Below are 26,553 nucleotides of genomic sequence, written 5' to 3'. Positions count from 1 at the left end.
CGTTGCTGTATGGTTAGGTCAGGGCGACAACGGAGGTTCTTATGGTTGGTGTTGGTTTTGGCGAGTGAATTTATAGTGTAAATGAATTTACGTTTGCTTGATTCATTTTTGCAAATGACCCTGCACAAGCGTGGGGCCACAGAGCCGTCTCTGTTTTTTGAGCTCTCGGCCAATGCGGGAAATGTCAAGTATTTCATCAGCGGAGATGGTTGATGCTTGATAATCACTGATGATGTTTCGGACAGTTGTGATGTCATCATTGTCATTGATGTCCTCTAGACCAAATAAGATGGCGTTTGGACGTTTCCGTTCATGCTCAACAGCTTCTCTGATGAGGATTGGGATATCAATATTTGTCTGGGTTGTGTTTATTTGTGGATTGGGTTTTGGATTGGGTTGTGGTTGTTGGGTAGAGATGTGGTTAGTAGCTATTGGATGTTCAGGTTTTTGCGTTGTGTCTTTTTTTTTCAAGGTTGGATATTTTTTCTTTTACGGCGTCCAGGGATGCTACTATGGTGTTAAGGGATGTTTCAATGGTTTCAATGGTATCAACTCTTTCCAACAGATCCAGTTTGGGTTTGCATGGTTTGCAGAGATATGGAAACTCATTGGATGATTCCAGGTATTGAATAAATTGCTTGGTTAATCCCAAGCAGTCATGATGAGCGTATTTTTTACACAGAGAACATTTGATGGAGTTTTCATTATCCTTTAGATTTTTGTAGCATTTAAGGCATGTGCAGGAGTCTTGTGGTTCATTGGTGGGGATTATCTTCTCTTTAGGTTGTGGTTTGGCATTGGATTTTCTTTTTGGCATGGTAGGTTTGTTAAGATAGTACATTGATTGAATTAATTAAAGGAACAATTTTGGGTAATCTATATAGCCAATATCACACCAATCAATCAATTGCAGTAATCTCTCTAGTCAGATAATATTTCTGAGCAACAATCAGCCTAATCAATTAATTACTCTAATCACTAATCAAACTTAAAAGAGAAGGGATCCCAGAAAAATAACTATTAGCAGAAATGTAATGTTTTTTGTCCTTCAAAGAGATAGCAAAAGTTGTTAATATATTTGGAAACATTCTAATATATTTTTTAATTCAAGAGAAATAGAGAAATCTATTTAATTAGTGTGCATCTTACTGAATAAAGAATTCAAAGCAATTACTTTACTTTTTATTGATTTAATATACTTTTTATTTACTTTATTATTTAATTACTTTTTTACTTTTATTGATTTAATATACTTTTTATTTCATATATATTTGTATATATTTTATAACATGATTCATAATATAGTGGAATATTGTAAAATAGCTTTTGAATTGATATTTATACTAAATAATGAGGTTGAATAAAAGAGATATTAGAGCTTTAATTATTATCCAATATAAGAAAAAACAAATAGAGCTTCTGACCGCCTGAAAAAATATTTTCATTAAGGGAAACTTTTCATTGGTTGTTTAGAAAATCTACCACAATCAAATAATCTATCATGGCATTAATTTTTAATGGGACTTTAAGTACTAAATATTAAGTACTAAACATTTTGGAAGAGACAAACAAATATGAATAGAACTGTATTGTGACAAAATTAGGAATCATAAGCTTTAACTCAAATGCTCAGATAACAATGACAAGTTTTGGAAATAATTTAGTAAATAATACATTGATTAAAATATATTTGAAAGAAGAAACATTTTTTTCAAGACTAATCTTATGGAAATATATGGTAGCAAAACAACAACAATAACAAAGCAACTAGATACCATACCAAGATGTCTTAAATCTTTCATTGTTATTATCCAATAATTTAAAAAAATTGAATTTTTCAGGGAAAAACAGGATTTTCATTCCATTTTATAAGTATGATAGTAAACATTATGTCCTACCTATTATTAATGGTGGTCCATGCATCATTAATATTATTGGTCATTATTTGTACTTTTCTGGTGTTATCAGTTGAGTAATCCCGAAGAAGTTTAAGGGCCAGATCATTTGCTACATCTACATTTATATGCCATTGCCGTAGCTCTTTTGCAAATTGCTGGAAAGAGATAAAAAGATGAGCACTTTTTTAGAAAGGCCTCAGTAAGTTACACAGACTGAAAATATACACAAAACAATTTAAATAGTCATAATAGAAACATATACAGATAGACCTTGATTTATAACCACAATTAGGACCAATATTTCTATTGCTAAGCCAGGTACAGTATTTGTTAAATGAATCATTTTACAGCCTTTTAGAGCAGTTGTTCAGTAAATCACTATGATCCATAAAAAAATCATATGGTCATTAAGCTAATGTAGCTTCCCCCATTCACTCTGCTTGTTGGAAGCTGGTTGGAAAGGTCACAAATAGTGATTATGTGAGTCAAGAACATTGCAATCTTTAAAAATACATACCGGTTCCTAAGCTCCCAAATTTTCATCACATGTCCGCAGGTATGCTACAATTGTAAGTTACTTTTATTCGGGCTGTTGTAACTTGGAAAAGTCACTAAAATTGAGGATTATTTTTAATCTTTTTCAGATATAAACATAAACACTTCAGCTTGTTAGTCTAGTACTTTACAAATTTCTTAGGTAAGTCACCTTTCTCATTGTTAAAACAAGGGTCTCCATACTTGGCAACTTGAGGACTTGAGGACTTCAACTTCCAGAATTCCTTGCCAGTCATGTTGTCTGTGGAATTCTGGAAGTTGAAGTTCACAGGTCTTAAAGTTTGGAGATCCCTGAGTTAAAAGTTCAGAAGTTTGAGTTATTTGGGGGGGATTCCACAAAATATTTGAAGCACTCTCAAATAAGGTCAGTATGACAGGATTTGCAAAAGCCCATCTCTTTGAGAGTGCTGACTTTCTTTTTTCTGATTCTTCAACAATTTTTCTGTAATGTCAAAACTTTTTCTTCTTCTTTAGTGCTACAGATATGCAAACTTGTGCATAGATTATTTTTCCATAACTCCATCAAACTTCTAGATTCTGAAATTCACTCACACAAAATAATTCCAGGGTCTTTTAAGGGGAAAAGATGGCTTGGCAGGTTTACAGTTTCCTCTAATAACATTCAGATGATGATAATGATTTACAGAACTTTCTTTGACTGTGGCCAAATGTTATTATATTGTATGAAAAATTAGGCAGACTCTAACTGTCCACTGATAATCCACCAATAATATAATACATTATTTCATCTGGTTTTTATTTTTTTATTATTACTGTTGTTTTAATGTTTTTATTTGTAATAATGCTCTATGACCATAATCAAAATGATTGATACACACACACACACACACACACACACACACACACACACACACATATATATATATATATATATATATATATATATATATATATATATATATATATATATATATATAACTAGAAAATGCACACTAAGCAAATGAATAATGTACCACCAATGGCAGTGATCAAGCAATTTATTTTTATCTGGAGAACTGTTAATGAACCAGTTTCTAAATTACACATTAAAAATATACATAACAGGGTTTTATTTATTTTGTTTTTTAAAAAATTAAAGACATCTGAAACTTGACCATAGTACTGGCTGAGTAATGAAAATAATGGAGGTCGAATAGGGGACATACTAATTTCCTATTATGACAGTTTGCAGAATTTAAGAAATAATTTGTATATTTCATTCTGCAAATTTCTTTGCTATATAAGAATTTACCTGTGTGAATCTTGTTTGTATTGATAACAAATACATGCCCATACATGCCAGTGAATGAAATTGAGCATCAAATACATAAATGAGTATTATATTATTTTATAGGTTTTATAGATTTGAAGAAGTTTAAATTATTAAATTCAATAATATGGCCTAATGCACTCCTGTTATTATGTCCATAAGGGTTTTACGTGCTGATTCACACTCATATATATTACTGGAATTTTCCTCATTCATAGTACTCAGTTCTGAATGATAGAAGTTATTATATTGTTCTTGTGGTCAAACCACCCATTTGATTTTTTTAAAAAAATACTGAAGAACAGAATAAATAAATATTGAATAACAGAATAACAGAATTGGAAGGGACCTTGGAGGTCTCCACCACCAGCAGGAAACTCTATACCATTCCAGACAAATGGTTTTCCAATTTGTTCTTAAAAATCCCCAGTGTTGGATCATCCACAACTTCTGGAGACAAATTGTTCCATTGATTAATTGTTCTAAATGTAAGGAAATTTCTCCTTAGTGCTAGGTTGCTTCTCTCCTTGATTAGTTTCTATCCATTGCTTCTTGTCCTACCATCAGGTGGTTTGGAGAATGGATTGACCCTCTCTTCCTTCTGGCAGCACCTCAAGTATTGGAACACTGTTATCATGTTGCCCCTATTCCTACTTTTCATTAAACTAGACATACCCAATTCCCGCAACCATTCTTCATATTTATTTTATTTATTTATTTATTTGATTTGCCAATTGTTTACAAGATAATAAGTATAAGTGTATACATAGTTGTGAATACAAGAAATGGGTACATATAAGAAAAATAAAAGAAGAATAAGAGAAACAATAGGACAGGGACGGTAGGCACGCTGGTGCGCTTATGCACGCCCCTACAGACCTCTTAGGAAAGGGGTGAGGTCAATAGTAGACAGTCTAAGGTTAAAGTTTTTGGGGTTTGGGGAAGAAACTACAGAGTCGGGTAGAGTATTCCAGACATTGACCACTCTATTGCTGAAGTCGTATTTCCTGCAATCAAGTTTGGTGCGGTTAACTTTGAGTTTGTATCTATTGTGTGCTCTTGTGTTGTTATGGTTGAAGCTGAAGTATTCATTGACAGGTAGGACATTGCAATGTATGATTTTATATACCATGCTTAAATCAGACCGAAGACGGCGTAATTCAAGGTTTTCTAGTTCTAGAATTTCAAGTCTGGTGGCATAAGGTATTCTACAGCGAGTAGAGGAGTGGAGAACTCTTCTTGTGAAATATTTCTGGACTTTCTCAATTGTGCTAATATCAGATACGTAATGTGGGTTCCAGACTGATGAACTGTATTCGAGTATTGGTCTAGCAAATGTTTTGTATGCTCTGGTTAGTAGTGTGATATTACCAGAGAAAAAGCTACGTAGGATTAGGTTAACAACTCTTAATGCCTTTTTGGCTATGTAGTTGCAGTGGGCTCTAGCACTTAGATCATTAGAGGTGAGTATTCCAAGGTCCTTTACAGAGCTTGGGTCATCAACAAGATCTTGACTATTCAGCTTGTATTTTATTTTCTGATTTTTTTTTGCCAATATGTAAGACAGAGCATTTATTTGTTGAGATTTGAAGTTGCCATTTGTTTGACCATTCTGATACATAGTCAAGATCTTTTTGTATGTTTTAGCTTCCAGTCCCCTAATCATTTACTGCTCTTCTCTGCACCCTTTCTACAGTCTAAACATCTTTTTTATATTGTGGTGACCAAAACTGGATTAATATTCCAAGTATGGTCTTACCAAGGCATTATAAAGTGGTATTAACAGTTCACATGCTTCCTTTACTGATAGAATGAAGTAATGACTTGTAAACTTTTACTAATACTTTTACTACGTTTAAATAACTTTGTAATCCCTTTTCAGGAATATTATTTAATGGACCTTCTAAACCCATTACAAGGATATTTTAAAAGTGTTGCTTCTCAAAATTAACTTCAGTACTTTATCTATTAAGTACATTGACAGTAGTAGTATAAACAGTAGTATCAGTTAAAAAGGGAATTAGAGCCTTATTCTCTCTTTGTCTGACAAAATAATCTTATGAAAAACTTTGAAAGACTTTCAAATCTTCAGCCAACACTTCCAATGTCCCTGAGCTAAATAGAGATCACAATGATAACATGTGTTTTATCAGCTATTAAGAGTCCCATTATTTTCTGTTTTACATGACTTCATATCATGATTTTTATAATTAAAGTAATGACACATTTTTTTTTTCTTTTCTGCACTCCCCTTTTATTTTCAGATATCATTTAGCTCTTAAGTTTCTTTCTTTCTTTCTTTCTTTCTTTCTTTCTTTCTTTCTTTCTTTCTTTTCTTTCTTTTCTTTTCTTTTCTTTTCTTTTCTTTTCTTTTCTTTCTTTCTGGAGGCCCATTGAAATGAGGTGAGCAGAGAGGCAAACAGACTGCAAGCAGCAAAGCCAACAAGTGGAGAATAATGAGGTGAGCCGGCTATAGAGTGGGGCCAATTACGAAGCAGGGAGGAAAAACAGCCATGGAGCAAAGAGACCAGCCTACCAAGGGCAGCACAATGAACTGCAGAGAACAAAGAGGTGAGCCAGTGAGAGAGCAAAACGGGGAAGAGGAGAAAAGAGAAGAGGCAAACTTGCTGTGAATCATTGAGCTGGTGAGAGAACACAACAGGGAGGAAGGGAATAGAAGAGAGGTGAGCTTGCTGGGGACCATCCAGGTAGTCTTGTTTGCTGGTGGAAGCAGCATCCCCAGCATGATGGCCAGTAAATGGGAGCCATGTGGTTCCAGAGCAAAAGCAGCAGCACGGGGCAGTGCATGAGCTAGAGCCTGAAAGCACCACAGGGAGTAATCAGGAAAGAGATGGTGGACCGGACAGCAGAGCTGGGCTGACCAGAAAGCTGCACAAGAGAGCTGACCAGAGTAGAGACAAGGCTGAAAAGACTGGAGCACCAAAGGATAGAAGGGAGCTGGCAGAGAAAATAACAAGCGGCCTGAGCAGCAAACGAGGGAAGAGAAGACAATGAACCAAGCCTGAGGTTCCAAGGTAGGGAGGAAAGACCCTGGTAGAGAATAAATGCAAATACGGAACAGAAAATAAAATACAAATAAATAGGCAAATAATGACAAGAATGAAAAATCAGAAATCAAGGAAGAATAGGATTAATAAAGATCAATCAAATAAATAAGGCAAATCTTAAATAATAAGATGGGGGGAACTGGAGCTCCAAACCTTTTTAAAAACATAGGGAAGAAAGTGTCAGAGTATATTCATGAACTGAAATAGAGCTTAGTAACAAAGCCAACCAATGAATAGGCATAGCAACAGACCAGCCAATGGGAACTGAATTGGAAAGTGAAACTAGAAGCTGGTTCTGGTGTCTGCTCTGAACTCTGAAGCTGCTGCTTGTGTTTTGCTTGTAACCTTTAGCAGTTGGAGGAATCTACTATTGGTATTGTACATTTTTCTCATTTATGATGTATATAAATAAGTTAATGAATCCTGCTGAATCAGTCATCTGTGTGTGCTTTCTGGATTTGAATTTCTGCTGCAAAATCTAACAGGTTATGGGCCCAGCCAGCCCCCAGAACACACAAAAACACTGCATTGTAATTTAAACTGAGAGAGACCGCCTGAAGGCAGAGAGAAAGCTTGCAGGATGGCTGAAAAAATTAAGGAGAACTCTCTGCCTTGTTTGGGTGAGAAGAATTATATAATTTGGGCTGCAAAGATGGAATGTTTCCTGAAAGCTAAGGAACTGTGGGATATTATTGAAAACCCATCCCAAGTGCCATTGGCAGCTGCAGATCAGAGGCAGCATAATAAAGCAATGGCTTATATCATCTTAAGTTTAGAAGATGAACAGTTTATCAATGTAGCTGATTTAAAGACTGCAAAGGAGTTCTGGCTGAAGTTAAGAAGTGTGCATGTGAGTGTGTCTGCGTGTAATATTGTGCAATTATCAAGAATATACAGAGCTGATCTGCAACCAGGAGAATCTCTGGAGCAGCATCTTGTTGACATGCAAACTTTGTTTGTGGAGTTAGAACAGGATGGAATGCATATTCCAGAATCTCAGAAAGTGCTGTTAGTTTTGAACAGCCTAGATCAGTGATCCCCAACCTTTTTTACGCCGCGGCCCAGTATCCCCAACCTTTTTAATGGCGCGGCCCGGTACCAACATCAGCTGGGCGCCGCCATCTTGTTTTGATGAAAAAGTGCTTCCGGTGAGCTCACTGGAAGCACTTTTTCATCAAAACAAGATGGCGGCGCCTGCGGTGAGCTTTTCCGGTAGAAATGGCTTTCTACCCAGAAAAGCTCACGAGCAAGCGCCGCTTATCTTGTTTTGATGAAAAGTGCTTCCGGTGAGCTTTCTACCCGGAAAAGCTCACCGGAAGCACTTTTTCATCAAAACAAGATGGCGGCGCCCAGCAAGCCAGCGGCCCGGTAGGACTTGTTCCACGGACCGGTACCGGTCCGCGGACTGGTGGTTGGGGACCCCTGGCCTAGATGACTCGTGCGATATTGTTTCTGTAGTATTTGAATGCAAACCAAAGCAGGATTTGCATTTGGAAGCATTGAAAGCATGTCTGATAACTGAAGAGAATAAATGCCATTTTTGTAGCCATGAGAACTTCCTGAGGAGGGGACCCAAGGAGCAGAAAGATAAGCAGAATGGAAAATTCCACAGACTGGCTGTCTCCAAAGAGAAGAGCAACAGAAAAAAATCAGATTACACTCCAGCAACAGAGGTGGTGCTTCATTTGTGGTGAAACGACTCACTTAAAGTGAAAAGGAAAAAAAAATTGCAAGGAAGAAATTATTTGCAAGACAGAAGAGGCAAGGAAGACAATTAGCTGATGGACAGTCTGCTGTTGCAAAAGTCAGCTATTGCAGGAGAAATCAATGGCTAATTGACAGTTGGGCTAGTCAATTAGTTAATAATTCATTGTTTTACAAGATGGATGCAGCTGCAGGAGATGCAGTAGCCTTGGCAAAAGGTCAGAAGGCTAAAGTCATTGGAAGAGGCAGTGTGCAAATTCCATACCTGGAAACAAGGTTCAATGATGTTTTGTGTGTGCTTGAAATGGAACATAATTTGCTGAGTGTTTCTAGTTTAGACAAGCAAGGATTTGAGACCACATTTGTAAATGGGCAGTGTCTCATAAAGCAAAATGGGATTTTATGTGCAAAAGGCATAAAGCAAGAAAACATTTATGTGTAGCAGAGACAAAATATTCAATGTGTACAAACATTTGGCAATGTGGCACAGCATGATTCATATGTTCATCTCTTGCACAGAAAACTTGGCCATGCCAGTTTCAAAGTTTTGCAAAGGATGGACCAGTTGCAAAAGGATTGGATTTAAAGGGATGTAAGGGATATTTGGATTGTGCAGTATGCAAATCATCAAAGTGAAAGGCATTCCCAGTGAGCAAGAGTAGCACAAGGCAGACAACAAGAGCTCTAGAGCTGGTACATGCAGATTTGGTCAATGCAAGCCAGTTTGTGAGGAGCAAAATATGCTCTGGTTATTATACATGACTATAGCAGGTTTGAGTTTTGCTATTTACTAAAGAGTAAAATAGAGGCGCTACAGAAAGTTAAGCAATGGGAAAGCTTCATAGAAAGAAGGTTTAAACAACAGGTATGTCACCTGCAAACTGACAGAGGTTCAGAATTCATGTGAACAAGTTTTCAACAGTGGTTGGGACAGTTAGGAATAAAATACAGACACACAAATGACAATGGTGTTGCTGAGAGACAGAATGGAGTCTTACAAACCATGAAGGACTCACTACTAGAGGATTCTGGTCTTCACGGGTCATATTGGGGTGAAGCCATGTTGACTTATTTAATTAATAGGCTGTGGAGTTCCTCCATTAATGATACTCCAAATACAGTGCTATATGGGAGAAAATCATATCTGGCACATTTAAGGGTGTTTGGAAGTAATGCATGGGTGCATATTCCAAAAGCAATTAGAAGAAAGGGACAATGAAAGGCTAGAAAGCTCAGGTTTGTGGGCTATGAGCCAGGCTCAAAGAGCTATCGCTTTAGCGATGGGAGCAAGAGAATAGTGATTTCAAGGTCTGCTAGCTTTGCAGAGCAAAACTGGAACAGTATTGATGCAAATTTGTGGAATGACTCATTTAGTGATGGTGATCCACTTAGTTACGGTAACTCACTTAGTTATGGTAACTCACTTAGTGACAGTGTCCGCATTCAGGGAGGAGAAGCTGAAAAAGATATGAAGCAAGAGAGGGTTGAAGCACAGGAGCAGTCAATGCCACGCAGGTCAGAGCAATGGAACAAGGGGATTCCACCTGACAGGTATTCTGCTAGTAAAGTTAAAGTGTGTAATGTATGGTATGAGCCAAGGAACTACAAAGAAGTATTGGCATTATCTAAAATTGAACAATAAAGTGGAAAGAAGCCATGGACAAGGAAGAATAAAACAGGGAGAACATGAAATGTTCACATCTATGACTTGGCCACAGGGTAGCAAAGCTTTAGGATGCAAGTGGATATACAAGAAGAAAGTACCGCCCGATAATGAGGTACAATATAAAGCAAGGTTAGTGGCACCAGGGTTTTCACAGATAAAAATTGTGTACTATGATGAAGTATTCGCACCAACTGTAAAAAGTGAAAACATCAGACTGGCACTAGCATTGGCAGCGGCACATGGCCTTAAAATCTGGCATTTTGACATAACCACTGCATTCCTCAATGCAGAATTAGAGGAAGAAATTTACATGGTTCAAGCACCAGGGTATGAAAGTAAAAAGCCTAACTCGGTGTATAAATCGAACAAGGCCATTTATGGGCTAAAGCAGTCAGGCAGGAATTGGAATGTTTGTTTAGAATGTGAAGCCTATGATCAAGAGATATATCAGTCAGCAATAGGAAGCCTGTTATATCTGTCACAGTGGTCCAGACCAGATATAGCTTGTGCAGTAAACATTTTGGGTCGCTTTACTGTTGCACAAATGCAGTTGCATTGGATGGGTGTAAAAAGGGTTCTCGGGTATTTAAAGGGGAATTTCTGCTGCAAAATCTAACAGAAAGAGATTTTAAAAACTAACATAATAGTAAGTAAGTAAAATAAATAACAAGGTATAAAAACAAGCACAAATAGGTAGAAAAAAAAGGAATAGAAAAAAAGGTATAAAACTTTCTACCCTTAAAAAGAAACAAACTAATAGAATAGGTGACTGGTACTATTGTTGTATGCAACATATGTTCCATGTATGTGCTGATGCCCAAAAAACACCTAAATTATACTTGTATTAAATGTAAGCTACTAGAGGAAAAAGTAAGGAAACTAGAGGTTCTAGCCAAACTTCAACCTACACAAGAAAGCCACGCACAAATCGAACCAAATAATGAACAAATAAGTCCCAGAGGATTTGACCCAGGGGTGGTATTCTACCGGTTCTTTCTGGATCTGTAGAACTGGAAGCTCTGAAGAGCAGCAGACATAGAACCGGTTCTATGCCTGCTCCTATTTTGGCCCACCCACCCACCCACCTGGGCTCTTACCTGACCTTTATTTCCTGCTTTTTCAATCTCAGCTGCTGTGCAAGGCACAGCTACAGTTGAAAAAGCAGGAAAAGAGTGCTTTTTCAAATGCTGCTTCCCTGCACGCAGCATTGCCAGCTGTCCAGGCAGCAAGCTGACGAAGATTTACACACACGCGCAGTATGCAGTGAAGCACATCGTAAATCACCAAACTGGTAGTTAACCCTGTTGGATCCCACCCCTGATTTGACCCTGCTGATAAACCCTTGGAGGAAGACAAATGGAGGCATGTCACATATAGAAGGAAACACAATAATCAAAGAAAGAAGCAGCACACATCTAACAAACCCCTGCTGCCCAATCTAACCCAATCTGAAACAGCCCCATTAAAACTGAGCAACCTATTTCTCCCCCTAGATGAAAATATGCAGGCCCACAACCTCCGCCTCAAAGAAAACATGCAGACATCTAGAAAAGTGATATCATCAAATATACCTTAAAAAGTCACAACAACACACCTGAGATAAACAGCAAAGCACCCCAGACTGCACCCCCTAAAAAAGGAAGGCGAGTGTTGGTGATAGGAGATTCTATTCTCAAAGGAACAGAACCAGCCACCTGCAGTCCAGACATACAATCTAGGGAGGTATGGAGCAAAAATCAAGGATGTGGCTAAGAATCTAACCAAAATAATTAAGCCCACAGACTACTACCCTTTTCTACTACTACTTATAGGGACGAATGACACAAAAAAGGACTTGAAAACAATATTGAGTGATTATGAGTAGCTAGGTAAGAAAGTCAATGACTTAGATGCACAAGTAGTTTTTTCATCTGTACTGCCAGTGAAAGGACAACATCTGGAAAGAGAACATCTGGAAAGAATTCTAGAAATGAACCACTGGCTAAAGGGTTGGTATCACCAAAAAAATTTTGGATTCCTGGACCATGGTCTGTACTATCTTCATGATGTTGCACCCCACAAAGACTGGGAAGAATGTTTTCGGAAAACAACTGGTTCAACTTATAAGGAGGGCTTTAATCTAAAATTGAGGGGGGACGGTGACCAATCTTTAGAATCTCCAGGACCTAATTCCAAGCAAAAAACCCTAGAAAGCAATTCAAATAATAAAGTAAGGAGGGATAGGATGGAAGACAAACTCAAACACCAAATAGGAGAAATAGGAGGAAGCATACACAGAGTCAGACATAAAGTGCCAATAAACAAATGCACAAAGTCTGGGGAACAAACAGGGTGAACTTGAACTATTAATACATGAAGGTACATATGATATAGTTGGAATAACAGAAACTTGGTGGAATGCAACCCATGACTGGAACATACTCATAGAAGGGTACAAAACTGTTCCAAAAAACAGACCCCATAAAAGAGGAGGTGGAGAGGCACTTCTGGTGACGTCACATCGTGGCAGTGCAGGAGAAATCTGCTCTAATCTGTGTTGGGTTTTTCATGTCTGGTCAGCCATTCATGATGGTGTTTGGTTCTGGAGGGATCAACAAAGTGAGGAGAAACCCTTGGAGTCAATTCAGGAAGTTGTGATCCCAAAACGTCAAAGAAGAGAGCCCGAAGTCTGAGATGGAAGAAGTCGGCCCTTTGTGAGCAGACCCGGAGATGCGACGAGCTATCAAAGAAGGAAGCAGTGGGATGATAGTGAACAGATGATTGGCAAGTTATCGATGTTGAAAATTTCTTTTGGATTATAATTGGAGCATTGGAATGGATATTTGCTTGCATCAAGGAAGCCCAGAGTGAAAGGGGTGAGGGTGGAAGTCAGCAGCAGTGATCTAGCTCTCTACCCCTAATGCTGGGAAAACAGTGAAAATAAGAGTACAAGAGGAAATTTGAAGAAAAAACTGGAGCAAGGAGAGAGAGTTGAGAGGATATTCTTTGAAGGATTTGTTTTTCTTTGACAGTTTGGAATGAGAGTGCCAGGGTTATTTGAACTGAGAAAAGTGACCTGACAGGAATCTAAGTGAAACGAGGAGTGACTGTGCAGTTTTTGGAGATGGCCATTGAAAACGCCAAGTTCTGGTAAACTGTATCACTATGATTGGAAGAGATTCATAAGCCTGTGGCTGGAACTGGAACTGATTTGAATTAAAAGAATATTGGAATATATTCTATTACCCTATATTTAGGAGGATCGTTGTATTATATAATTGTATTTAGTTAGCTATTTAGTATCAGATCTCTTAGGATTCCTTACTTTCCCCATATAGCTGTCCCTTTGTTTTCTTGAAATTTTTATAATATGAAATTCTTATTGTATGTATTTAAATTTTGTTGTAATTAGGAGTTATAAATTGAAGATATTATATAGGAATTTGTTTTGATAATTTTATTTGATCTTTATAAAAGGAAGTGGTAATTAATTCCACCACTTTGCCTTATTCCCACTGATTTATTGTGGTCTAATGAAATTATCATAGTGTTTACTATAATTACAATTTATATATTTCCCCCTTTCTTTTGTCTGTTAAAAACTAAAAATTGATGAATTGCATATTGATAGTTATATATTTTGGTGAAAGAATAATAGTTAAACAAATTTAAATATTTATTTTGGGTTGTAAAATTGATTGAGACATTTGATTGTATTGATTGATATTGATTGATATTGGCTAATAATATTTTGCTTTAATAATTAAGAGATTTTTATTATTAGAAACAAACTAATAACATTGTTAATTTAAGAATTAGATAATTAGTCAGGGACTTCCGGTTGCAAGGCTTCGGCGGCGGCAGGAATCCGCTCCTCTGCGGGTCCCTGCTGCGCTCGCCGCTGAGGTACCCCCGATCCAACTGGATTTGGGGGTTGTCGCTACCCCAAAGGGGCAGCGGAAGATAGAGGAGATCCGGGCAGGGGTCTGGGGATATCGCACCCCCCTTCCCCAGCCGGCTAGACTCCTTTTTCCTGAGGCGGTGGAGCAGCTGTCAGAAATGGCAGCCACAAAGGAATCTTCTGTGCAGGAGGAAGTTTTTCAGAAGGAGAAGTTTTCTTGGCTGAACCGGGACATTAAGTTACTTTTAAAACACCCTGGAAACCTGACTTTTGGATGGATACATTTGTTTCCAAAAGATTGTTACAGCGGCGAAAGTGCTGAAGGAAAGTTCACTCCCCTTCCTTACGGAGAAAGTAAATGAGCACAGAAAAACCTGTTTCTTTAAGGTAAAAACAAGCTCTTTGTTATAAGTGGGAAGGAGAGGACTAAAAAAAATCTTTAAAAATTTGTTGGAGGAGACGCCTTGAAGATTATAAGACCAGCAACTAACTGTAATACGGCTTTAAAATATATTTGGGATTTTGCCCCAGGAGGAAAAACTGCAAAGAGAAGAAGAGGAAATAATTTCTGTCTGTTTGGATTGTTTGATAACTTTGACATTTGGAAATTACTTTAAGATTAAAAACATTTGGGTTGTTCTTAAAAAATTACAATGGCACTATCTGTGGATGAATTAAAAATGGAATATGAAAAATTAAAAGAAAGAGAACTCTTCCACTTTTTAGAAATGGCGGTTTCTACGTACCAGCAAATACTTGAGGAAGGAGAAGGAGAAGAAGAAGAAGAAGAAAAGGAAGAAGCCATTTTTAATGGACAAAAAAGTTCGATTAAGAAAGAAAATAGGAAGAGAGGAAGGAAAAATAAGAATTTAAGATTCAATAAAACAACCAAGGAAAAGAAAAATAAGGTGAAAAAAAGGTACAATGTTAGAAAGCAATTGAAAAGAGAATTACAACGGAGAGGGGAAGGTAAAAAGGTGGAGATTAGGAAGGGGGGGGGGGCAAAAAGACCAGACTGGAGAAGAAAGGGAGGCAAAAAGGGGAAAAAAGCCACAGTCTGAAACAAAATGCCAAAAAGAAGATTTTTTTTAGAGATAAAGGATAAAGGACAGTGTATAATTAAAGAAAGATTCTGCAAGAGTACATAAGATAGTATTGTAGTATTTGCATTTGAAATAGTCTATTGGAATATTATAAGATTTAACCAAAAATTAAAATATTAAAATGTTTAATAATGATAGATCTCAATATTTAATAAAATATTAAAGAGAATGTGTAAAATGATTAATGCTTAGTTATTGTTTAATTCGTTATTGTTTTAATGTTATTATAAATTTACTATTTCATCTTCTTATTCTAATATAATGTATTAATTAGAATTAGAACTAGAATGGAAATTATATACTTAACTATATTATAAGTTTATTATTCTTTTATTTTAAAATGCAACATGTAGAATGTACTAAGCAGAATCAGGATGGAAATTATGTATTATTTTGAGTGTTACTTTAGGGGAAAGATAGAAAGGCATCACACTTTAAAAGTGATTACAGGGGAAATTCCTTGCTAAAGAGAAGAGATAAATAGATGATTGGAAAAGAACAGACAAAAGATACAAGCATAATGATTTTGAAATAAGATGAAATAAATAAAATATAATTAAGAGAGTGAAAAGAAGGGAGAAGTTATATAGAAAATATAGAATGGTTAATAAGATATGAATGGTATATAAGGTGAGCATGAATTTGATTTAGGTCTGTAAAAAAAGATGTAACCCGGGGCTAAGCCACTTTTCAAAAGAAGTTTTATGTTTTATGTTTTGTGTTTTGGTTAGCTATGTTTGATTGTGAATTAATAAAACCTTGGAGGAATAAAACTAAAGGGAGAGAAATTTGGAAAAGACATGTATAAATTATAATTAAGGAGGTTTTATCTTTTTATGTCTTGTTTTATGTTTTGTATTTTGTGTTTATGTTTGATTGAGAATTAATAAAACCTTGATAGAAAGAAATATAATTGAATAAAAGTGAAGGGAGAAATAATGAGAAATTTGGAAAAGATATATATGTGCTTAAATAGAAATGTGACAATGTGGATCTATGCCTTAAAAATGATGTTTTATTTGCCTTGTTAAAACTTATAAGTAATTTTTAGAAAGGAGGTTTTATGCTTTTATGTCCTATGTTTTGTTTGTCTTCAAAAATTAATAAAATTTGTTTAAAAAAAAAAAGAATTAGATAATTGATAAGTGATCTCTTTTTTTGAAATATTATTTGATCAGTAGATTAACTGATAATTATTTCTAATTTGAGTAGGGATAGAAAATCATCTTGACCATTAATTGGGGAAGTCAGAAATTTTTTAACTATTTATAAAATTGATGGTAATTTGGGACAATATATATAGGATAGTAGGTGAGCAATATAAAATTATCAAAGATATGACAAGTATTACTACCACTAAGATCGAGAAAAAACCTGTACCAATGGAGGCATTATCCAGTCCAGTAGCGTCTACTCAATGAACGATTGAAGGAATGTTGGCTCCTGAGAAATCAAGCACCACACCTAGCGCTCAATCAGTCCAAGCTTCCTTATTAGTAATCCAAGATACGATGTAAATGTTACAAGAATCAATGTCCAAAAATCATATTGAAAGCAAAGCAGACTGGGAAACAATGAAACCAAATTGAAAACTGAAATAGGGGAAATGAAAACCGAAATCAGGAACCTGGATGAGAAAATAGGTCTGATCCAGGAATCAATTAAAAGAAGAAAAGATCAAGATAATTGAATGACAATCCAACCAAAATGAGAAAAAACTAGAACTCATGGACCAAAAAATCATGGGCCACAATAAAGAAACAGAAGAGGCCTTAATCCACCTTGAAATGGACAGAGCCTCTTACTATTTAAGATTCCAAAATGTAGAGGAAGTTAAGGAGGAAGACTTAACGGTGATGGCTGAACTCTTAGCGGAATTTCTCCAAAGAGACAAGAATGAAATAATAAATGAAATAGACTACAGAGTATATACTAGTTACACAAAATGGCATAGACTTCCTTGGGAGGTCCATATCAGATTTTCCAGGAGAAAAGTCAGAGATATAATCTATAAAATTTCAAGGGAGGAGACAATAAAATATAAAGACAGAGAAATAATTGTACTGAAACAAATTCCAAGAAGAGTCCAGGAACAGAAGAAGAACTATTGGTTCCTCACAAACTATTTAAAGAAAAAAAAATCCCCTTTAAATGGATTGCCCTGGAAGGTATTTTGGCATCATGGAACAAGAAAAGACTGAAAATTGACAGCCTAGCTAAAGCACAAGACTTCTTTGAACAGATAGGTGGATCAGAAGAGGAAACTAATAGTAAAGACGAACTTGAAATGCCAAGCCAAGAAGAAATACAACAAAGAACTAAAGAGAGAGAGAAAGACCAAGATAAAGAAAGTAGGGGAGAAATACTTGCTCGAGAAGAAATAGGAATCAAAACTAGGAGCCAAAAAGCAACCAGAACCAACGAGAGATAGAGGCTAGAATAAGGAATAATGGAAAAAGGACTGACACTAACATCTATTAATATTAATAGATTAAATGATTCATCAAAAAGGAAAAGAATATTTTTGAAACTAGAGAAACAGAAATTCGACATAATATGTCTTCAAAAGATGCATGTCAAATTACAAGATCAGATATATTTATAAAACAAAAAAATGGGGAAACTGTATATATTATTAGCAGAGGAAAAAAGAGAGGAGTAGCATTATTTATTAAAGAAGAAATAAGGTTGAAATTGATTTATAATGATACGATGGGAAGAATATTAATTGTAGAGGTGGTCATACAAAATAAAATGATTTTACTAGTAGGGATATATGCCCCCAATACAAATCAAAATGAATTTTATAAAACCCTATATGAGAAATTAATAGAATTTGGAAATCCCATGATTTGCATAATTGGCAAAACAATATGAGAATCATAATTGATATATTAGAATTTTATGAGACACATCCAGGAAGTCAAGTTGTTCTTGTCTTCCTAGATGCGCAAAAGGCATTTGATAACCTTAATTGGGACTTTATGAAATGTCAGATTAATTTGATGGAATTTGGTGACAACTTTGCAAAGATGCTACACTCAATTTACTCGACACAGAAGGCAAGTGTAATGATAAATGGAGATTTTACTAACCCTTTTGAGATAAAAAAAAGGCATCAGGCAGGGATGCCCACTGTTGCCTCTGCTTTTTATAACAATATTAGAAAGACTATTGGATAGAATTCAGACTGAACGAGGAAATTAAAGGAACAAAGATTAAAAGACAAGAATACAAATTACAAGCATTCATGGACAATATGCGTTTATCATAGAAGATCCAATAGATTCAGGACCAATATTATTAAGGGAAATTGATAAATTTGGTAAATTAGCAGGGCTGAAAATTAATAAAGAAAAGACTAAAATGTTAGTCAAAAATTTAACAAATAATAGACAAAAAGAATTAGTGGAAATAATGGGACTACAAATTGTAAATAAGATTAAATATTTATGTATTTGGTTAAGATCTAAAATGATAACCCTGAAGGAAGATAATTATACAAAAGTATTACAACAAATTGGAAGAGACTTGGGAAATTGGAGTAAAATGCAGATTTCATTATTAGGCAGAATTGCCATAATCAAAATGAATGTTCTACCCAATTGTTATATCTATTTCAAATGATCCCTATATTAATAGATAAAATGTTTTTTAAAGAGTTGGACAAAATTATTATGAAATTCATTTGGGCAGGCAAGAAATCAAGAATTAAAAGAATTTACCTACAAGACAATAAAAGCAGAGGCTGCTTTAGCCTCCCTGCCTGGGAGACCTATTATAGAGCAACAGTGTTAGTGTGGATAAAGGATTGGATTAAACTGGAAAATAAAAGAATTTTAACACTAGAGTGTTATGATTTACAAATAGGGTGGCATGCCTTTTTGTGGAACCCAAATAGTAAAAGCCACTCATATTTCTGTGGACATACCCTGCATAAATATTTGATTAAAACTTGGACAGATATCAGGAGAAATCATTATATTAAAGTCCCAACATGGTTATCAACAATGGAGGCAATGTTCCATCCTAACACAATGGATATTAGTAAAAAGCTTAAATATAACCAAATTTTAGATAATGGAAACTTAAATTGATCCAAGATTTAGAAAATCAAGAAATAATTATTGATCGTTGGTCATATTTTCAAACAGCAATGAGATATGAGAGCAGACATGATATTTTTCCGATTAAAATCGGAATTCCAATTTTTTTGGGAATCGCCCTGGCGGTGTGAGCGGAGCCCGGGCGGGCGGTGAGCGGCGGGCGGGCGGGCGGCAGGCGGTGCGAGCGGCGGGCAGGCGGTACGAGCGGTGGGCGGGCAGGGCGAGCGGCGGGCGGGCGAGCAGCGGGCGGGCGGGGCAAGCAGCAGGCGGGCGAGGGGCGGGCGGGTGGCGGTGCGAGTGGTGGGCGGGCGGGCGATTTCTTGGCGCGCGGTGGGGGTCTCTTTTGGCCGGCCCCGATTTTTTTTTCAGAGGGGAATATCATGCCTGTGAGAGGGACTTAAAAGAATTTGGATTAGAAACAAAAAATACTCAACTCGATAAGATACTCTTGGGCCCAGAAAAAAATATGATATCCAAATTATATAATTATTTACTAGAATATGAATTAGCTGAGGAAATTGTGAAAGGACCAATTATAGCATGGGCAAAAAATTTTGGCCACAATATAGATCTAGATGACTTGGAAGAAATTTGGCAGAGAAACCTTACATTATAGAAAATCAGTATCTTATAAAGAAACCTTATATAAAATGATATATGGATGGCATCTGGCACCCTCTAGATTGGCAGAAATGTATCCAACAGTAAACTCGATTTGTTGGAAAATGTAAGGGAAATCATGGTACCTTCTTCCATCTCTGGTGGACATGCCCAGTGGTTAAAAATTTTTGGATCAGGATCAAAACTTGGATAGAGGAAATGATCCAAGATGGATTGGAGTGGGAACCTAAATTGTACCTCCTGGGTATTATTAAAGAGGGTTATTCCCTCAAAGTAAAGTATTTGATTATTCACATATTAACAGCAGCATGAATCTCACTGGCACAATACTGGAAAACACCTAATATACCGCCTATTCATTTTATCATTCAAAAAAATTATGAATGCATCGAAATGGAGAAGTTCACATTAAAATTAAAAGGAAAGGATGACTCGGAATTTTATTCAATTTGGGATAAATGGTATGACTGGTTAGAGCGTAAAAAAAAAAGAATGTATAAAATAAGGGGGGGAAATGAATCTACGAAACATATTATGATATATATATATACCAAAGGACAGGAATTTACAAACATTAGTTCTAGGCCTCCTTGATTAAGTAATAGATAGAATATATTTGCAAAAACATAATTATAATCCAATAACAAATAATAATAGACTATTATGCTTTATAGAGTATAGATAACAGGTAATTTACAGGATATAGGAAATAACTGCCACTTAATATTTGTTATGAAATATTTAACTCACTATCAAATGTATTAGGGAAAACTATAATTAGTTTTATTATAGAAAGTGTTGTGATGTCTACTTGCATGACTTTTACCTTTTATTTTTGTATATTTGTATATTTTAACCTTTTGTATTGAATAAAGTTTTTTCAATTTTTTTAAAAAGAGGAGGTGGAGTTGCACTGTATGTAAAGGACTAAAACAGTGCAATTCCACTTCCTCTTTTATGGGGTCTGGTTTTTGGAACAGTTTGTATCCTTCTATGAGTATGTTCCAGTCATGGGTTGCATCCCACAAAGTTTCTGTTATTCCAACAACTTAAGAATCTTGGGAAACTCTGAAAAGTACGATCATAAAAGCCCATACCAGCACAATACCACTGAGAAAGAAAAACAAGAAATCTGAGAAGAAACCAGCATGGCTGCACAAAGATCTCTCTGACAAATTACAAGACAAAAAGGACAAGTATAAAAAATGGAAAGAGGGACATACAACTAAGGCAGAATATCAGCAGATAACCAGAATCTGCAAAGATGAAGTCAGGAAAGCAAAGTCTCAGAATGAACAAAGACTTTCAACAAAAGTCAAAGATAATAAAAAAAAATTCTTCCAACATATAAACAACAAGAAAGAAATCAAGGAAACAGTCGGTCCACTAAAGAGAGAAGACGGCAAGGAAGTAGCAGACAACAGAGAGAAAGCAGAGCTACTTAACTCATTCTTGCATTGGTCTTCACGCAAAAAAAACAAAAAAAAAAACTATAGCCCAACCTACCAAAAATATAACTGTAAAATACAGACTAGAAATAAAAGTTAAAATAAGCAAAAAAAAAAAAAAAAATAGTAAGAGAACACCTGTCTGATCTTGATGAATACAAATCACCAGGACCTGAAGGATTACATCCCAGAGTTCTAAAGGAACTGGCAGAGGTCTCAGAACCACTGCACCACATCTTTCAAATATCCTGGAGTACTGGGGAACTACCAGAGGACTGGAAAAGAGCTGATATGGTTTCCATCTTCAAAAAGGGGAAAAAAACAGACCCAGGAAACTACAGACCAATCAGCCTAACATCAATACCCTGGAAGATAATGGAAAAGATAATAAAAAAACAGATCTGCCAGCATCTAGAAAGGAGTAAAGTAATAACTGGAACTTAGCATGGGTTTGTTAAGAACAGATCATGCCAAACTAACCTTATTTCATTCTTCAACATAGTGACTAAATTAGTAGACCAACAAAATACTATGGACATAATATACTAAGACAAAATATACTTAGACAGCAAAGCATTCGACAAAGTAGACCACAACCTACTTCTTGTAAGCGAGAAAAAAGTGGGATAGATAGCATCATGGATTTACAACTGGCTGACAAAGCACACTCCATGAGTGGTCTTTAATGTATCTAAGTCTACATAGAGGGAAGTAAGCAGCAGGGTGCCACAAGGTTCCATCTTAAGCCCATTACTCTTCAATATCTTCATTAACGACTTAGATAAGGGGATAGAAGGGGAATTTACCAAATGTGCAGATGATATTAAGCTGGCAGGAATAGCTAACACTTAAGAAGATAGGCTCAAGATCAGAGGTGGTATTCAGCAGGTTCTGACCAGTTCTGGAGAACCGGGAGCAGAAATTTTGAGTAGTTCAGAGAACCGTCAAATACCACGCTTGACTGGAGATTTTACAGTATCCTTCCCTTGTCACACCCACCAAGCCACACCCACAGAACCGGTAGTAAAAAAATTGAATCCCACCACTGCTCAAGATCTAGAACTAGATGGATCTTGAGAGACTCAAACACTGGTCCTTATCTAACAAAATGAAATTCAATGTAGAGAAAAGTAAGTCCTATACTTAGGCAAGAAAAACCAAAAGTACACATATAGACTGGGTGAAGCCAGGCTTAATATCAGTAATTGGGAGAGGGATCTTAGAGTCTTAGTGGACAACCAGCTAAATATGAGCCAGCAGTGTGCAGCAGCAGCCAAAAAAGCTAATGCAATCCTAAATTGCATTAACAGAGAGATACAATCAAGATCAAGTAAGGTACTAATATCACTCTAAAGCCTTAGTAAGATGACATCTAGAGTACTGCATCCAGTTTTGGTCACCACACTATGAAAAAGATGTTGAGACTCTAGAAATAGTGCAGAGAAGAGCAACCAGGATGATTGGGGGACTGAAGACTAAAACATATGAAGAACAGTTATAGGAACTCGGCATGGCTAGTCTAGTGAAGAGAAGAACCAGGGGAGACATGATAGCAGTCTTCCAATATTTGAAGGGCTGCCACAGAGAGGAAGGAATCAAGCTATTTTCTAAAATGCCTGAAAGCCATACAAGGAATAATGGATGGAAACTAATCAAAGAAAGATTCAATGTAGAAATAAGGAGAAATTTTCTGACAGTGAGAACAATCAACCAATGGAATAGCTTACCTTCGGAAGTTGTGGGAGCTTCATCACTGGAGACTTTCAAGAAGAAATTGGACTGCCATTTGTCAGAAATGGTGTAGGGTCTCCTGCTTGATTGGGGGGGTTGGACTAAATGACCTACAAGGTCCCTTCCAACTCTGATTATCTGTTATTTATCTTTTATTTTCCTTTCCTTCCCATAGGAAGAGCTATGTTGTGTTTACAATAATGTATTTTATCTCTCTTCCTCAATCTCTCAATAAAGTAGAGAAAAATATAAGTAGTTTTGGTAACATACTTTCACAATGGTTTTTTTAAATTTAAATCTGAGATAAATTGAAAACAATGCTTTTACAGAAAAAATCTGCATAAACAGTCTTCCCATTAGAATAAAATTTAAAACAGGATAAAGTTTCTTTGTCTTCTAGTATTACTCAACTGAATAATATAAGAAATGATCTATGTATAAATATTATAGCATGCTAGTAGCTTTAATCCTTTAAATAAAATTCTATAGACATAACAATTATTAGTGTTGACTTTCTTTGGAAGGAGGTTGTTTTTAATAACTGAATTAAGTTATCTAAATTGACTGTTTCCCTGCTGCCAAGACTGCATGCTGGCTTGGGAATTTTTTTTTATTGAAAATCTTGTATTTTTTATACATCTCTTCAAGTGAGCAATGTGATTCCAGATTACAACATACATACAGTCATAGTTACATTTCCAGCTTTCTTATCTAGTTTCATATCAAATCATTAAATATTCCATTGATCTTTAAATATATTTTTGCTTCATGTTTTCCATTCATTAATCCAGTAACAAAAACATTTCACCCTAGAGCATATTTTCCACTCTTTATCCCCTATTATTTTCATTTCCAGCTTACCACCTATTTTATTTTACATGTTTTCTTCTTTTACTTTCTCAAAGCTGATGTATAGGAAACAAAAAACAAAAATAAAATAAAACTAATACATTAAAGATCCAAATACTATTTCCCTACAATCTACAATGAATCTTACATTTATTCCAGAGATATTCATATAACCATTTCATGTTTCTTCTTTGTTTCCGTTTAGCCAAATTTTGCCTATGGAATTTTATTTAATTTTCATTCATCACCTTTTTAATCATAATATAATAATCTCATTTCAAATACTTTACTTTACAATATAGTCATTTCTAATTTACCATATTCTTTGTTTTTCTAATATCCTTTGTATAATCAATTGCATTTTCTATTTCATATAATATGTATAAAAATTTTAAAAAATCATATTTCCTCTTTGTTTCCATTAACCAAATTTTACCTATAAAATTATGTTTAATTTTCATTCATCACTTTTTTAATCATAATACAACAATCCCATCGCAAATACTTTACAGTATAATCATTTATAGTTTACCATATTCTTTGTTTTTCTAATATCATTTGTATAATCGATCACATTTTCTATTTCATATTTAATATAATTATATGTAAAAATAAAAGGATTTAATAACAATAAAACCATCGTAATTTCTCTTACTCTATCATCATTTTTCTCATATATAATTATATAATATTCTTACAGTGAGGTCTTATCCCCTTTAATTCCAATTAAGCTTATTTCTTTATTTTTGAAAGTAATTCCCAGTAAACTTTAAACTTCAAAACTCTCCAATCTATATTTCTAAAAAAGACCAAAATACATTTCCATGTGGAATCACCCCTTTATTTTATGTTTAACCATTATCTCTTAGTCTCTAGGCCCTATATTTTCTTCTAATTTTAGTCAGTTTTCCCTTTTCTACGTTTTCCTGGTCCTTTCTCTTAGCTTCTCTTTTTCCCCCTAATATTATTTTTGTTTTCATCTCCCATTCACTTATTTTCCCCATCCCTCTCCTGATCTCTCTTTTGTGATTTCTTCTTATATAGCTTCTTCTTCTTTTGTTTAATCTTGGAAATATTTTCCCTTTTGTTTATCACATCTGTCATCAAAGTCTTAGTTCTAATTCCTTTCATGTCTTTTTGCAATGTCCATTGTTCATTTTGCTCTTTTGCGCTGGTTTCCTCTTTCTTTAACTCCTCCTCCTTGGACTTTCTTTGTTCTTCTGTGAACTGCATTGCCATTTCTAGTTTTTCTGCCAATATATCCCATAGTTCCATGCTTTCTTTTATTATCCCCCTCACATTTTGCAGTCTGAGTTCTTTGCACATTTCATTCATTTTACTTATTCAATTGAGTTATTCTATATTTTATTAAAAGCCAGCATCTTCTATTTTAATCTTTACCAAAAGTATCCATTTATCTTAGTTTCTCTTGTTAATCCTTCGGTTTTCTTGTCACAGTCCCAATCCACCAAACAGTCACAAGATACTATCTTCGCTTGTCCCTTTGCTGTAATCTTTGTGCTTCTGGGGTTGTTATTTTAGTCTTTTATTTCATTTCCCATTCACGCATTTACTAGACCAGTAGTTTTCCATAAAATCGTAAGAAAAAAGTTCTTTTAACCATTAGGTGGCGCTCTTACATCAATTTTCACTTTCCACTTTTTAAAGTTCTTTTTTTCTTTTTTCTCTCGCTTGTATTCTGCTAATTTTCAATCATTAGCTATTATATCTGTTAAATGTAGTCAATTCCAACAAGTCCAGCATTTTAATCAATGCCTAATTAATGCCAATTTCTGTATAACATTCCAAATTTAATTTCTGATTCTGTTATTGTTTAAAAAGTTTTCTCTGAATAATATCATTTCCGTTTCAGTCCTTTTGTAGTCCAAATTTATTTACCTTCTAATTTTCCTCTTACTTTCCAATCGTCACTTCCACAATCTTAAACAAGGGCTCTTTCCTTCTATTTCTTGGGGTTGCCTTGAAAAAATCCAAAGTATTTTGCCTGGTCACACATTGCTCACCACTTCACTGTTCCAGCACAAACTTAATTCCCAGATAGTTTCCCGTCTTCAGGGCAGCCATTAAAGACTGTCCCTAAAGCCTGTCTGCAAGGGGAGTGTACCTAGCTAGGGAGGGGAGATGGGGCTCCCCTTGAACCAGCTGGTAGTCTCCACCTCTTTCACCACCCCTCCAGGGTGGATCCAGTCCCAATTGGGACACTCCAACAGGTAAAGCACAGATTGAAGCCGCACACGATCGTGGTCTCTGATCCGTCTTCAACGGAAGTGCCACTGGAAGTCCGCTGGCTTGGGAATTTTGAGAGTTGAAATCCACAAGTCTTAAAGTTGCCAAGATTGGAACCTGTATTCTAGAGATCATTGGTGTTCTTGTCCTATAGATCTGCCAATTTTGCATTGCTAGAATTTTGTTTTCCAATGCACCCTTGGTTTCATTTTTTCTTATTAATTTTACCTAATATGGCTGTGTCTGATCTTTTTCTATATTATTCTAAGAACATATGCCTCTTTTCTTTAATAACTTAGCCATATCACAATGAAACATTTTATGAATTAGTATACTATACTTGTTACTTGAATGAACATCCATTTGTTCTCTATCTCATTAAAATAGATTTACAAATAGTTACAAAT

At 35.6% G+C, this 26,553-nt stretch overlaps 1 protein-coding gene across 7 annotated transcripts in view; it reads right to left on the bottom strand.

The window, feature by feature from the left end:
- The window catches only part of DMD (dystrophin), a 1,185,061-nt gene that overhangs the window by 419,023 nt on the left and 739,485 nt on the right, over positions 1–26,553 (bottom strand). For all 7 annotated transcript variants that reach the window (XM_087966867.1, XM_087966866.1, XM_087966869.1 and 4 more), the window contains exon 53: positions 1,899–2,053. In XM_087966867.1, coding sequence (XP_087822993.1) covers positions 1,899–2,053 — 155 coding nt within the window. The remainder of the gene's footprint in view (positions 1–1,898; positions 2,054–26,553) is intronic.

This window comes from Notechis scutatus, chromosome 5 (assembly GCF_049901735.1).
Source record: "Notechis scutatus isolate UNSWTSFEM ecotype Mainland chromosome 5, rNotScu1.2, whole genome shotgun sequence".
Lineage (NCBI taxonomy): Eukaryota > Metazoa > Chordata > Lepidosauria > Squamata > Elapidae > Notechis > Notechis scutatus.
Note: the sequence above shows the minus strand (reverse complement) of the source record. Positions and strands in the feature narration are given on the sequence as shown.